The 14,369-nt window shown below is 44.1% G+C and overlaps 1 protein-coding gene across 1 annotated transcript in view; it reads right to left on the bottom strand.

Annotated features, from left to right (window-relative positions):
* MXI1 (MAX interactor 1, dimerization protein) overlaps positions 1–14,369 on the bottom strand; it is a 43,507-nt gene that overhangs the window by 14,289 nt on the left and 14,849 nt on the right. The window contains exon 3 of the mRNA XM_003208151.3: positions 11,421–11,450. Within this exon, the coding sequence (XP_003208199.2) occupies positions 11,421–11,450 (30 nt within the window). The remainder of the gene's footprint in view (positions 1–11,420; positions 11,451–14,369) is intronic.

Raw genomic sequence — 14,369 nt, 5'->3', positions numbered from 1 at the left:
AAACAACAATTGGGAAAAACAAACAAACAAAAAAACAAAATACAAAGAAAACCAGAAACAACTAACAGGATCTTCTACCAACCATTCACCTGGGAAGAGGCAGCAGTGGGGTTCAGCATCAGGAGAAGCAAAAGGCATCTCAAGAAGCACAGACTTTTCACTCCGTCCAGTGCTAGGCCAACCAGAAGCCTGTAGAACCTGCACACATTCTCACGATGGGTAAAGCAGCAGCAAAAAATGGCCAACATTTCAGCCCTCCCCACATTCAAGGAAGGCTTTGTAGCAGGCAAGATGCTCAATTGAGAGTTAGGAGAGCTGTGTGCAGCCAGTCTGCTTGACCTCAGGTAAGTCCCTCAAGGAACTGAAGCAGGCACCACACATCCACAAAATGGAGCTAAGCCTAATTCCTTCACGGGGCATTGCTGAGCTAAATCCACTCTTGTTTTTCAGGTGCTCACATAGCTTGGAAATGACACTGGCATTTGGAGACAGCAGGACACTTTGAAAAGCTAATGCATTCAGCTCTCTTTGCTAGTTAGCAATACCCAAAGCACAAGATGGCCATGTTTTTCAGAATGAGTCAATAACCCCTCACTGCTTCTCCCCAGATATGCAGCAAAAAATCTCTTACAGCTGTCCCAAGGAATTCCTGAAAGGGAATTTCAACAGAATTCAGAGCAGCCAAGTCTGAACCAGGACTACGAGGCAAAGGCTGTACTGCTGACTTTGCAATCAAACAGTCACAGAGCTCTTTATTTCTTTATAACATTTAGTTTCTCATGTCCCGCTGTTAATCTGACATACCCAGATTATGACTTAAGTCCCATAAAATAAATAGATCAGAGTGGTTCAGACATTGCATGATCATAAAAAGAAAACTAACAGTTCTTTCCTGTTTTAAATACAGACATTGCACTACCTTATGCTCAGGATCCATGGTGGGGACAGAGGGCACCTCACTCCCAGGTGCTGGGATTTAGAAGTCATAGAATGTCACCAGAATTGCACTGAAGAAACTTCAAGGGACACTCACGCCTCCAGAGGGCCTTAGCATGCTTTCCACAAGTACAGCACAACACAGATTTCTCTTCTCCCCCCTTAGCAACCCCTTCACTGAAATACATCCCCATATGTGCTTCTCCCAATGAACACCAAGCCTGTAAGCTGCTTTTCCAAACCAACAAAAGTTTAAAAGAGTTCATGCCGTCCAGAACAGTATCTGCATTTTTTCTTAGGGAGTCGTATTACATAGGATACGCACTGAGGACATAGCGTTCCCAGGCACTCTCCTACTTCTTTTGGCATTAAAGTTGCTCATCTGGGTAGACGAAGTGGCAAACATGTACTGGGAAAAGGGAAGAGGAATGCTGGTGTTTTTTCCATATTCCCTTATCTCCTCAGAATTCCTCTTCTGGGGTCTAGCATTTATTCTTGCTGTGAAAACTGATGACTATATTCAGCATCCAGGACTCTCCCCATTGAACACAGAGGCATTCAATTTCAGGTGTTTTTTCAGTCCTAGAACAATGCTGAAAACGTTTTCTTAACTGAATGTTAGGAAAAGCTTTCCAGTGGTACCAACAGTTGATTGACGCAATTTGACTTCCCCAGGCAGCCTTGCTGTCAGAAGCTTTTAGCACCATGTTAGATAAGCATCTGTCAGGTAAGGGTTTAGATGGAGCTTATCCTTCTCTGGGACACCAGATGAACTGTGCAGGCCTCAACCCCATCTCTGACAACATCATGAAATGCTGTGTAAATTGGAAGGGTGCAGCTTCCTGCCCTCTTATAGGCATAGGTCTGAGCCAGCTGCAGAGGCACTGCTCCGAGTCTCTGGAAAGCAAAGGGGAATTTTGTCTCTCTGAGCTACAGCCCTGGTGAGAGAGCAAGACTTACTCTGCAATGGCAGCTCTCGCTGCTGTGTGCAGCTGGGAAGGGGCAGTGATGCCACGTGTACACAAATAGGCAGCCAGAGGGAAAGGGAGAACCAGGAGACATCTGCAAGGCAAAGTTTCCAGTACCAGCATGCATCAAATCCCTGCCCTACAGGTTGGTGAGGATAGGACAGGAGAAAGCAAACACCGAGAGGCTCTGCAGATGCTGTGATAGCACTATGACTTGTAATTTTCCAGATCAGGTTTGGCTGAGGAAGAATCAGCTGAAGAGAAACGTGCACTACAGCAGGTAGCAGGAAACAGGAGGGAGGTGCCAGGAAGCAGAAGTCACAGCAAGCAGTGGGTCATCAGCACGTCCCAAGCTAGACGAGAAACAGAAGGAAGCAGGGGGACCTCAAGGATGCAGGCAGCATAGTCTCAGCTGCCACTGCTCTCACTCCTCCTTGTCTACTGCAGTTTTTATTGCACAGGGAAGAGCAAAGACCCCCCAGTCAATGACTGGAACTAGCTGTGCCGCAGCCACCCCTGCTAGCTTCTCTGCATGCAGTTCAGCAGCTGCAAGCAGGCAAAAGAGCAGCCAGCTCTGACGAGTGCCAGGATCCAGGCTATGAGAACACTGGAAACAAACACAGATCAAAGGGAAAAACCACGCTGTATACACAGCTGGGATTCTGCCTTCCCCTTTTAAAAAGAAATGGGCACATAGATTTTAACTGCAAGCTCTTTGTGTATCCTTGCACGTAAACTGGGTGCATCTGTGCAAGCGCGAGTACTCACCCCGCATTTGGCCTCCTGACATTACTGAAGTGTAGCTAATGAATGGCATTCTCTGAGCTGTATGGAAGATTCCCACACAGCTGGGCAAACTGTGACTGGGCAATGCACAGCTCAACCTGCCCTGAGGAGCAAGGCCAAGTAGGTGGGAATTAAAGACGGGGAAGATACAAAGCAATCTCTTTTTAACCTCTAATTTCTGCTACACAGCTCCCCTTCTCAGAACTCAGAAGAATCCCCTCTAGTTTCCAGAAGGAATAGAATCCTTCCTGTCAAAGAAATCAACTTCAGCCTTGACAAGTTACAGTGAATTACCCCAAGTGTTCAAGAAGTTGTGCTTTCAAGTAGCATTGGAAAGTCCCTCCTGAGAGAATAAGGTGCAGGACATACCACCCTGAACCTCCAAGGTCACGGAGAGCCTGAGCAATCCCTCCTGCATAATCCAGCTTTGAGAAGAAAGAGAGAAGGAACGCAGCACTGCTGCAGATGAAGTGTTGGCAGCTGTCTGCACTCAGGTCCTGAGACACTCTGTGCTAACCAGAATCTTCATGGCTGGGGTCGATCCCAAGGTCCTCAGGGTTCATCTCACCTCTGAGCCCTCCTGCTCCTGAGCCCTTTTTCTCCTGGGCTGCTCAGAGAGAAGTCTACCCACACACAAGCACCAAAATAGATTCTGACATCACTCCTGTCCACCTACTCCTCTAATAGGTATGTGTTTTTGCTAGCCTTTACTCTTATAAAAAGATGTTTGCCCTTCCTCTAAAAATACATCCACTTATTCACATGCAAAGGTGGCACCCATCAACACCCTCCCTCTGTTGTAGTATCATGCTCTGAATTGGACAGCAAGGCATTGAGTGTAGGAGCCCTTGGCATTGCTCTCAAAATGACCATGCACAGCTACAGCACTGTAGGGACAAGCAAAGGGAGCACTAGGTACCCAAGCAAAGGAGCAAGTATTTATTTGAAGGTCATTAAGAGCTGTGCTTCTAAATGATTCAGATGCTTTTAGATATTCCACCCTAACTCAGCAACCAGTCCCCTCAGAGATAGCAGGCTGCACTTCACTTTATAAGCATGACTAAGTCTTGTGCAGCTGTTCACTACCTGCCATGATAAAACCCCACCCCTATCAGACACAGCGTTATCAGCTCGGACCACACATGAACTCGCTGATACTACGCACAGACTGTTCCAGTAACCCTGCATTTCAAGCTCAAGTCCTGTTTCCACTGAAGGTTTCAGTGCATGAGTTTTTTGTATCAATTTCTGCTGCGTCTCTACCTTTCCTTCAGCCCCTCAAGGGCAGAATTTCTTCTGTATGCAGCTACAAGATTGCTATGCAAGTGCTACATTCCTTCTCCTGCCCCAAATTCTGCAATGCCCATTTGTGAAATCCCCCACTCATGACAACCCCTTCTTCACCTTGAAAATCCTGGTTCTCAAACTCCTGGGCAAAAAATAAGTGCAAAAGGCATCTGGCAGAAGCTTTTCATTTTTCTCTAAGTCATGCACGCTGCTTTCTGAACACATTCTCAAAGGTAAATAATTAACAGGCAATAGGGACAGAAAATCTTATTACAAAGCTAATGGAAAGTGATGCTTAAGAAGCAGTGTATACATAAAGGGTACCCTCAAAAGACAGCCATTAATTTTTTTGATGGTCTACTGGGCAGAAGACCTGACTCATGCTGGGGATCCATGCATGATCCATGGCCACCATGCTGGGATCCAGCAAATCCTCAGCATTCCTCCCAACTCAGAGGAATCCCAAAACTTTCTATAAGATAGTCCGCAGCTGGCAGGTTAAATGCCACCTTTCTGAAGGGGGATACTCTCACTTTGCAAAGGCACAGCAAGGATTTACCAAAGAGCAAGCACAAAGAGTGCTAGATATAATTTGTATTTCTACATCAAACTCTCAGGACACACAGGGAGGCAGGTTATGATTCCCCTGGGTCTCCATGGTGTTTCCCCATCACTGTGTTCTGTCGTAGCCCTGGCTTGGCCCTGTCTATATTATCCAGTGGTTTTATGGGAGGGGAATTCCTGATCCTTGGTTGCACACTGCCCATTTAATTGTTTTATGGTTGTCTCATGTGCTCTTTGGGAGGAAACCTGCCTGGTCTGTTTGCCCACAGCTATGCAAATTGCTCAGTACCGTTCGCAGCCAGGCAACAACCACAGCAACAGTCAGGCAAAGCACTTTGCTTTCATTTCCCAGACAAGGCTGGGAAACTTTGTTGCACACCTGCTTCCAAATCAAGGGGCTAGATTATACAGCACAGAGCACTGCCACTCTCCTGCAACAGCAAAGGTGCTTCACCTTGTGCCACTCTGCTCCCTCCAAATGGAAGGAGCCTTAAGGGCAGCCAGACAGCATCACTCAGCATGTCCAGCCCTGGGCAAGGAGGAATAGAGGCAGGTGTCTAACTCTTTCCCTCCCCTTACTGAAATGTCATAAAAGGATACAGATTCTCAATGCTGTAACATCCACAAAGAAGAACGTGAAAGTTTCCTACCTACATTTCCTATTCCACACCAAGTTTTCCTTCGCTTATCACTAGGCAGCATGAGATATGTTGCTAGAGTACCTTAAACACATTCATCAGAAACAGATACAGATTATCATATATGCACAGCTGCGGGCAATGCTAGCATCTACCCCAAGAGTACAAAGCACTGAAACTTGCAGTCAACACGTAATATACCTCAAAAACTATTCCTGGTACCTTACCTTCTCGAAGACAGAAAGTCCCCAAGTGGTATTCACTAGTAATGCTTTCAGGCCCATGAGCAGCAGCAGTCACTTGAACAAGACAAGCTGCTGCATCGGAATTTCTGGCTCTCAACACTTCAACCAAACAGCACCCCATGAAAAAAAGAGTTTAAAAAATAACAACAAAATAACAAACCTGCAAGGTCTCCAGAGGCACGTTTGGGAGAGATATGGCAAGTACAGTACCCTGATGTGACTGAAAACTGAGTTAAGAAAGCTGAATGCTTGATTTACTATGCTTTACTACTTAAGACCAGACTCTTGGCCTGGTTCAAGCTCAGTGGTTATAGGGTAGATTTGCCTGGTTTTTATTTTTTGAGGACATCCATAAACAAACAGAAACAGAGCTGGTTCAGCCTGAAGAAAAACCCGAACAACTATGGCAACAGCCTCAAGTAAAATGTGAAGAGATTGGTAAATTGGGAAGAGATTGAAGAACCAAAGCCGGTAATGACAGACTACAAATTAGATATCTTCTAAGTACATCTGACTGCTTTCATTACACATCCACAGAAATGACCAGACCCACTTCTGAAGCTCTGAAACAGTAAAAAGCCCATGAAGTACCACTTGATTCCTCTTTTATTCACTGCTCTGGAGATTGTAGGTACAGGATGCTGAATGCCAGAACTCAGCCAGCAAAAGCAGGGAGGCCTTGCCATAAGAATATGCTTCTTCTGAGAGTGGGGTCTCCATTCTGGCAAACAAAAGGATAAATGAATTCTCAGCATCAAACCGTTATAGCCAAGGCCAAGCAGACTGTGCTCCCATTCCTTTCTATACTCTGGGGGGAAACATACCAGAAAGTGTCCCTGTAACGCATCCTAGTTGAGACAGGGTTTGTGATACTGTTTGAGAACTGGCATATGACAGCGATTTTACTGTGCAACATGACTGAAACAGTTTGCTTTGAGATAGTTTATTCAAAATAGTAGTATTGTTCTTTTTCCTCTTCCTTCTCCATTTGCTATTGGATTCATAGGGGAGTGGAAAGATCTGGGAGCAGAAAGGAAGCCATGTAGGCATCTATTCCTCAATGCATCGCTTTGAATTTAAAAAAAACAAAACAAAACAAAACAAATAAGCAAACAAATACTGAAACTTGAAATTCTAATATGAACAGTGCTGAAGAACTTCCAACAAAATGAAGATTGCTTTGTTTCATTTGAATTTTGGCACGGAAACTAACTTTCCCTTTTCAGCAGCTTTACTCAGTTCAAGATGTTCTGCTGCTCAGCAAATGTGAAACAAAGCCTTTGCAGAGTTTTGACTCGAAGTGAATTGAAACATTGCTTTTGCACAAGGGGAGACTTTGCATGAACAAGTGTGGGGGTCAAAGAAATCAGATCCCAGTATCGCAGCTCTGACTGCTGAGTTCCCGAAGCAATGCAGGAAAGTAACAGCACTGCAGCAAAAGGCAAAGTGATGCTAAACAACCATGACTGAACCTGAATGTATGCAGGATCAACACCTCTCTGATAACCTTACTCCACACACTAGACTTCCCTTTCTGAAGGTTAAACAAAAACAGGCATGGTAGTGTAAGTCAAACAAATCTCTTAGTAGAGCGGAGCATCTTTCAGCTCATTGAAAATTGTTGGTCCCAGCTGAAAATGAATGCATCTGTCATCCAAACAGCAGTTGAAGACAGCTAGCTACCTCCAGCTCTTGTTCCGTGCTGGCCATGGGGACAGCAGGGCTTAGCCTCAGTTCCCACAAGGAGCAAATTGGATTGTGGCACGCTCCGACCTTTGGATGTGTCAAAAAAAGATGCGTGCTCAGCTGCGTTGGCCATGTTTTGACTGCAGGGAACATCACAGGTTCCAAGCTTTATAAATGAGGAAAATAATACGTACCGTCAATGTATGCTAACATGAAAACAAAGACCACTCCAGAGAACAAATGAAATTTACTGGATTAGTTTCTTGTTCCAGCTCTCCTGGATAAATAGCAGTGAATTCAACACCACTTTGATTAGTTACTTCAAGACAAACACTGATCAGATTGCCTTGGCAAGCATACATAGCACAACAAAAGCACAATCAGCCCTGTTTACTCAGAGCAGGGAGGATTCACTACACTTTCATTTCCCTTCCCTCCATCTTCCAGCCTAGACAGAACATCCACACTATTTAATACCCAAACTATTTAAAAGCAGCAGTGCACTATGTTCTGTAGTTAAACGCTTCCCCCCCCCCTTGCTAATACAGACACACTCAAGCAAGCCACTGTTCTGCAGAAAGAGAATCAGATTGTGCCATTGCTGGGAGCCTCAGAAAGCCCCATGTTTCAGTGCAAACTGACCCAGGTCATGGTTTTCTCCCTAAAATTCAGTAGGTTTTTCCTTTATCTTATTTGCTACCTCAACTATGTAATGTAGCATAACTGTCAGCTCCACATGAGACCAACTTGGAGAAATCCTCTGCATGTAACAGTCTGTCTGTCTCATGTTTAAAATGAGAATGCATGGGGGAATCACAGAAGACAGAAGGAAGATCCAGATAAGAGTCAGAAAGTCTAAAAACTACAGTACTTGATCACTGCTGCACGTGTTGTCTTTGCTTTGCTTCTGATCATCTCAAAGAGAGGATCTTACAGCACTTTACTTTGTGCTTTCTCAATAAGCTCACAGCATTTCAACTTGACCTAGAAGTAGATCTTCACTTTGCTCGTTTTTTGTTTTAAACAAGTTACCTCTTGCAGAGACCAAATCTCTGATATCTCTAGAAAATTCTGATTTCAATGGTTGTCCCAATGTCTCTTTCCCTCTTCAGATCTATCTTTTCAGCTACATTATTGTTACCAGAAGCAAAATCTGCCCTAATAACTTGTTCCTCGCCCAGTTACTCAGGTTTGTTTCACTTCTTTCTACTGTATTATAATGCAATCGTCACTAAAATAAATAGGTCAATCTAGAATATATAGAAATACTTAAAAAAAAAAACAAAAAACAAACAGTCTGATCAATAGCTTTGTAAACATCTCTCATTCCACCAGGAGATGCAACTTGTCTGACAGGCATCCCCATGTTGGTCTACCAGAACTGCCACTTCACAGAAGAGCAGGAAAGCCACCTCTGTGCTGCGTACCTTCTCTTCGTACCACACTGACCACATCCTTCCAAAACTGGCTTGTGTCTGAAATGTTCACAAACAGCACTTCATTCTGCTGTAAGACATATGCACACACAAATTAACTTAAGCCTGAAGTTTGTTTTTTTATACCTTTTGGAGAAAATATTACACTACTAGAGTTTGTATTTCGCTCACTTGCTTTATTGTGTTTTCTTTCTGAAAACGATGGAGGTATTGCTTAGGAATCAGTTTTTGGTAGGCATGTTAACATACTAAGAAGTATTGTTTTAGTTATGCCTTGCAGCATACGAGAAACACAATTCTGGCTTCTTGCTTAAATGCAAGCTATGACTCATCCTGGGCAAAGGGAAACTGTAACACATACCCATTAAATAAAAAACAAACAATTTTCCAACATGAGGATTAATGACAGATAATGACTATAAATTAACTTTAATCTTCCATAAATCAAACAAAGCCCCTTATATAAACGTCACTGCAATCTCTTCAGGCAAAAAAAGAGAAAAGAAAAACAGAAACCAGTAACACATCAGAGCAGAGAGAGAAGTCACTTCAATATTACAGTTAGCGTTCGGTACCAAATCAAGCACCTCCTTAGCAGAACCACTCCAGTGCTTATGAAACATTTCCATACTTAAGGGGCAGCTTAAGACATTGCTTTAGTTTTTGAAAGCATATTTTTAGTTACTTTTGGACACCAGGAGGTAGACGATTCTTAAACCTGATGTACCAAAACTTCATAGCTCTGCAGAATCGAGTCCAAGTTATAATTGCTTATTCAAAAAGGAAGAGGAGAGAATTTTGGTTTTGCACTCGTCTCCTGCTACTGTTTGAAAGAAACTAATTGTTGAAGGGGTTAAATCACAACTTAACTGAGTAGAAGGCGGCTGCTGTTCAGACAGGAGGGGAAAAAAAAAAAGAGTCAGAGACCTAATAGTGGACAATTTTGAAAATTACAGTGTGTCAATAATGGAGATAACAGTGAGACTCAAAAGGAATAATCTCAAATAATAGGGAAAATGAGCACCTGCCAGCCACAAAGCCATTAGTATCTGGGCTTTTATTTTTGCCACAGTTAGTCTGGAGACACTGACAAACTTAAGAATGCTGCAAATAAGACACAGTGAAAATCTAACTGGGAAGCAATCTCACTGACTGGGAAAACACTGCCATGGAGTTTGAAAATAAATGTTTCTAGTACAAAACTCACTGTCCAATTGTTGATAGCAAACACTGCAAACCCAGTACAGCCACTTTGAGGTCTTGCTAAGTTTGCCCATGTTACAGCCTGATCAGCCGCACACATCTGCATTAAGAGATCTTACCCACAGAGTTTGAAGCTCACTGCCTGCCCCACAAGCCTGAGAAAAGATGGTTACAGTTTCACAACAACTGAGCCTATGTGAGAAGACTGGGTTTGTACAAGCGAAGATGGGGACAACTCTGCTCTAAAGCTGCGCTCAGGGCAAGCAGCATTTGCTGTAACAATTAGATATGCAAATAAGTACACTGAAAATTAGTGACGGTTTACTGTTGTCATGGAGAAAAAAGCAACCTCCATTCTGGGTTCAACCCATTTTCTTTCTTTTGCTGATGAATAAAGTTGCAGAGAGCACGGGAAAATCCACAGGGCAGCACTTTTTAGCAGAGCCCTACCTGAGACCAGAGAGATCAAGGCTGAAGGGAAAGCAACATAACTGAAAGAAAAAAAACCTCCCTGCATCACCCTGGAAAGGCAGGGCCACGACAACTCTGTAGGCTACCTCCTGTAGGAGGTACAACCACAGACAGGGAGAAATCACCCATGCCATGCAACACTGCTGCCTAGAAGGCCCAGATGCATGGGAAGCAGAGGGCAACACAGTATACAGAGCACTCAGCTCCAACTCTCTTGATGCTACATGGGAAGATCCTGCCTGAATTGAAATGCACAGCTGGCCATCCTTGTAATGCCCCCATCCCATCACATGAGGGCTGCTAAAAGGAAAGAAGAGGCAATCAACCTATTTAGACTCAGCTTTCCCACCCTGGGGGCTTCTTCACAGGAGCAGCTGGCCAGAACGCTGCCTTTGTTCCAACAGCCACAAAAAACACGAAACACAAACACTCCTCCCCCCCCCCACAAATCCCTCAGAAGAGCCACGATAAGTTTATAATGAAAACCCTGACACAACCTTAACTATAGCATCCTGAATGGAAGGCGATAATCTGATCTGTGTGTGAATTAGCTCCCCTTGTCTCAATGGTATTTATCTTACTTTAACTCCTGTTACAAAAGGGTTGAGTCATATAGCAGAGCAGGCCAAGTAACAGAAGTGCAAGCTTTGCTAAAACTCCAGATTCAAGGATAAACAGGCTCAATCCTAAAACAGGTTAGAGGAAAGACTCTCTACAGGCGCACTGCTCACCAGACCTCAGAGCATCTGGACAATGGCATTTGCTTCTGTGCTGCAGAGATTATTACAGCCCAGCAGAGGGGTGGGAGGGAGAGGGTGCAGAGCAAACGGGCTCTGCCCTTCACTTCATGGTAACATGTATTACCCTGGGCCCGAGAAACCTGATCCCGTAGCAACCTCATGTATGGAAAGTGCCCCAATCAGATTTCACTGTGTCAGGAGAAGAACAGTATTTACTCTGCATACAGATTAGTCACAAAACTGGGTCACTTCTTGCCTTTTCAGATAGCAAAAAGAAATAAAAACAAGGCTTCTTTTTCAGATCTTTTTGTGTCTTCCTCTCAGTTTTAGAACTATGTGATGCACAGTGGTCATTCACAGCTGCCTATGCAGATCAAACAACACCTGCGTGTGGTAAGGTTAAAGCACACTGCACTCACCAGGCTTGCATTTCTTAGAATTTGGCTCATTAGCTACTTACCGGTTCTTTTCTAGTTCGTTGTGCGTAGACCTGGAAGATAAACAAAAATTTGGATTAGCCACCTTTGAACTGTGGTGCTGAGAATTCAATCACTGAAAGCTGTACACATCCCCAGTGGTGTATCTTAGCAATAAAGGCAAACAGCCTCCTACATTAAAGCCCATAGTTATCACCCCCCAGACTCATTCCCTTCTGACAAGATTCCTCCCCTCCTAAATCTATATTTACCTGATATGTACAAGTCTGGTGCTGTACAAAATGCAGCTGAGAAACTAAAAAGCACACAAAATTCCATAGAAAAGCAGTGATTAGAATAGAGGTCCAGAAACAGCCATTTCCAAATTACTCTGCCTCTGCTACCAGCTCAATCCAGGGCATATATTTGTTCAGTGTCCCTATCTACTCTGTAAAAATACTGCCATCATCTGCTAACACAGGAGCTAGTGGTGCGTTCATTTATGCACATTAAATACTTGGGGACCTTCCAGCGGCACCGGCTCTGTAAGGACAACCCCCAGAGACCTTCAGCAGTCACATGCTGGATTTATCAAGCTTAGCAGAACTCCAGATATGGTCAGCATTTGGGCATGAAATAGGATGACCAGCAGTGCCATGTTTGCAAACATCAGCAGTGCTGAGTGGTACTTTTAGGATGCCTGGAAACCCCTCTGGGGCACAAACAGCACTGTCACAGCAGTGGCTCGCAGCAAAGTGAGTGACCCTTCAAGTGGCACTGAGACCAGTTGACAAAGGAGGAGGAGGCTTGGTCTGTATACCTGCTTACAACTTCCCCATTTACAGCTCACAGCTTGAAACTGAGACCAAGTAGAAACAAAAGGGAAACAGGCAAGTCCGTTCTCCTGTCTGTGACGACTGCAAGAGTAGCAAAAACAAACCTAATCAAAAATACCCAAACTTAAAGCCTTTCAGGATTTCTAATCTAATGGTGTTATTAGAAACCTAGGTGAAGTTGTTGAGGATTATTTAAAATAGCCATTTACCCAGCATTTCCCTTTAACAGAAGGTCACCTTAAAATAAGAGTAAAAGGAGCCCAAGAGCTTAATAAAAAGGATCTATTTTCTGTAATTTGGCATCACATTTCTTCCGGAGCTCTGAGAAGATTATCCTCTATCCCCCATCTGGAGAATCCCGCAGAGAATTCTACAATTAGGGAACTGAATGGAGGATGTGCTCCAAGGGAAACCCTGTCATAATTAAATGCTTCTCTAAAACCAGGAAGGAGGAGCACCTAACAGGTGCCAGAACCTTAGTGAGGATGACGTGTGTGTGGATGCCTGCAAAAACCAACGCAGCTGAGTCTCAGCTTGCTGAGCCTGAGAGCTGGGGGTGGATGGAAAAAAAAGAAGAAAAAACAACCAACCACCAGAGCTCAACTGGGGGACAGAAAAAAATACACAACAAAAACTCAAATTAATGATACGTCTGAGCGATGTACCCTATACAGCAGAATATAGGATATTCCTAAGGCAAGACAAATTCCTGAAGTAAAGGAAACTCCCAAAGCAACTGCTTTCACCTGACCCCTCTGAAAACAGGGGGTCCCTTAGGAGTGGCTCCCCAACACAACACAAATTCAGTCCAGAAATTCACCCAAACCCACATTCCCCACAGGGCTAAACCACCCCTTGTCCACAATCTCGGATGCAAATCTACCCACTGGTGGCTGAGCTGAGGCCACGAGGGCCAACATGTTCTCTGGAACACGTTTATGGATCTTATTTACTGCATGCTTCTGCAGGAGACTTTGCAGCCTTCTTGGCTATGACATTAGCAGTTATAAAGCCAGAGATATGCAATGGCTTGAATTCCTATATTATTTCGAGCCAATTATCAAGGCCAGCACTGAAAGAACAAAGTTTGGCCCACTGCTGTGAACAAAATTAAAACAGCAGGTTCTCCATACTCCTCTCACATATGAGACTCTTTATTACCTATCTGCCTTCTGATGAACAACACCACTGAGAGGGGTCAGAGGCTTTTCACCAAGTCAGGAAATTTATGCTGTGACTTTTAACCATATCGGTGACAGGGAAAAAAAATAAGTTTAAAAAAATCAGTTCCCTCAAATGCAGCTACTACTGCAGCTGAATGCAAAGAAAAAAACCTCAGCTACACTGAATAAATCCTATGGGAATGCTGTCTCTCACCTGCCTATGCTTTGCTTAATTTTACTGGGGACACTCGGAAAAATTTAATCTTTCCTTTCATTCAAAATTAGGGAAAAAAAATTAGCACTGCTCCCCAGCACCACTACCACAATTCACTGCCTCTTGTTCTCTGTGCCAGTTTCCCTTTGCTCAGACAACGGATACAGAAAAACCCTCTCTCTTCACTGTTCATAATTCATTTTCTGTAGCTCCTGATCGAGATTAATCTTCTCCCCGTCTTTGGAGCTGCACATGTTACTAAGATTTATTTGGAGTTAAACAAGGACAGCATTGACTGCAAAGTGGAAAAAAGCATGGGAACCTCTGTTGCAACTGCATTAGAAAACAACTCAAATAGGTACAGAAACAAACATAGCTGGACCTCTAGCTGAGATGGCCTCAACAACCACGAGCCCAGAGAGCATCACTACACTGAAATTAAAGCTCCATCCCTGTAGGCCACCACCAGCTCACTGAGCAGGTTGACCAGCACAGCTGTGAGCCATTGCAACACACAGGAAACATTCAGGGTCACTCTTACAACAGCAAGGAAATGGCGCACGCAGCGCAATGTTGCTCTGCTGCTGATGATGCTTGGGCACTGTTTGTGTCATGCAGTAAAATGAGGACACTGCTGCTGAGCATGGAGTAGAACAGGGCAAGCAGGTCCTTGCCCTGCCTGCAAAGCTGAAGCCACAGCCATGCAGGCACAGACATGAAAACAAAAGCGCACACACACACACACACACACACACACAAAAGAAAGCAGGTTTCTACAGC

Source organism: Meleagris gallopavo, chromosome 8 (genome assembly GCF_000146605.3).
Source record: "Meleagris gallopavo isolate NT-WF06-2002-E0010 breed Aviagen turkey brand Nicholas breeding stock chromosome 8, Turkey_5.1, whole genome shotgun sequence".
Taxonomy (NCBI): Eukaryota; Metazoa; Chordata; class Aves; order Galliformes; family Phasianidae; genus Meleagris; species Meleagris gallopavo.
This window is presented reverse-complemented; position numbering and strand designations above follow the sequence as displayed.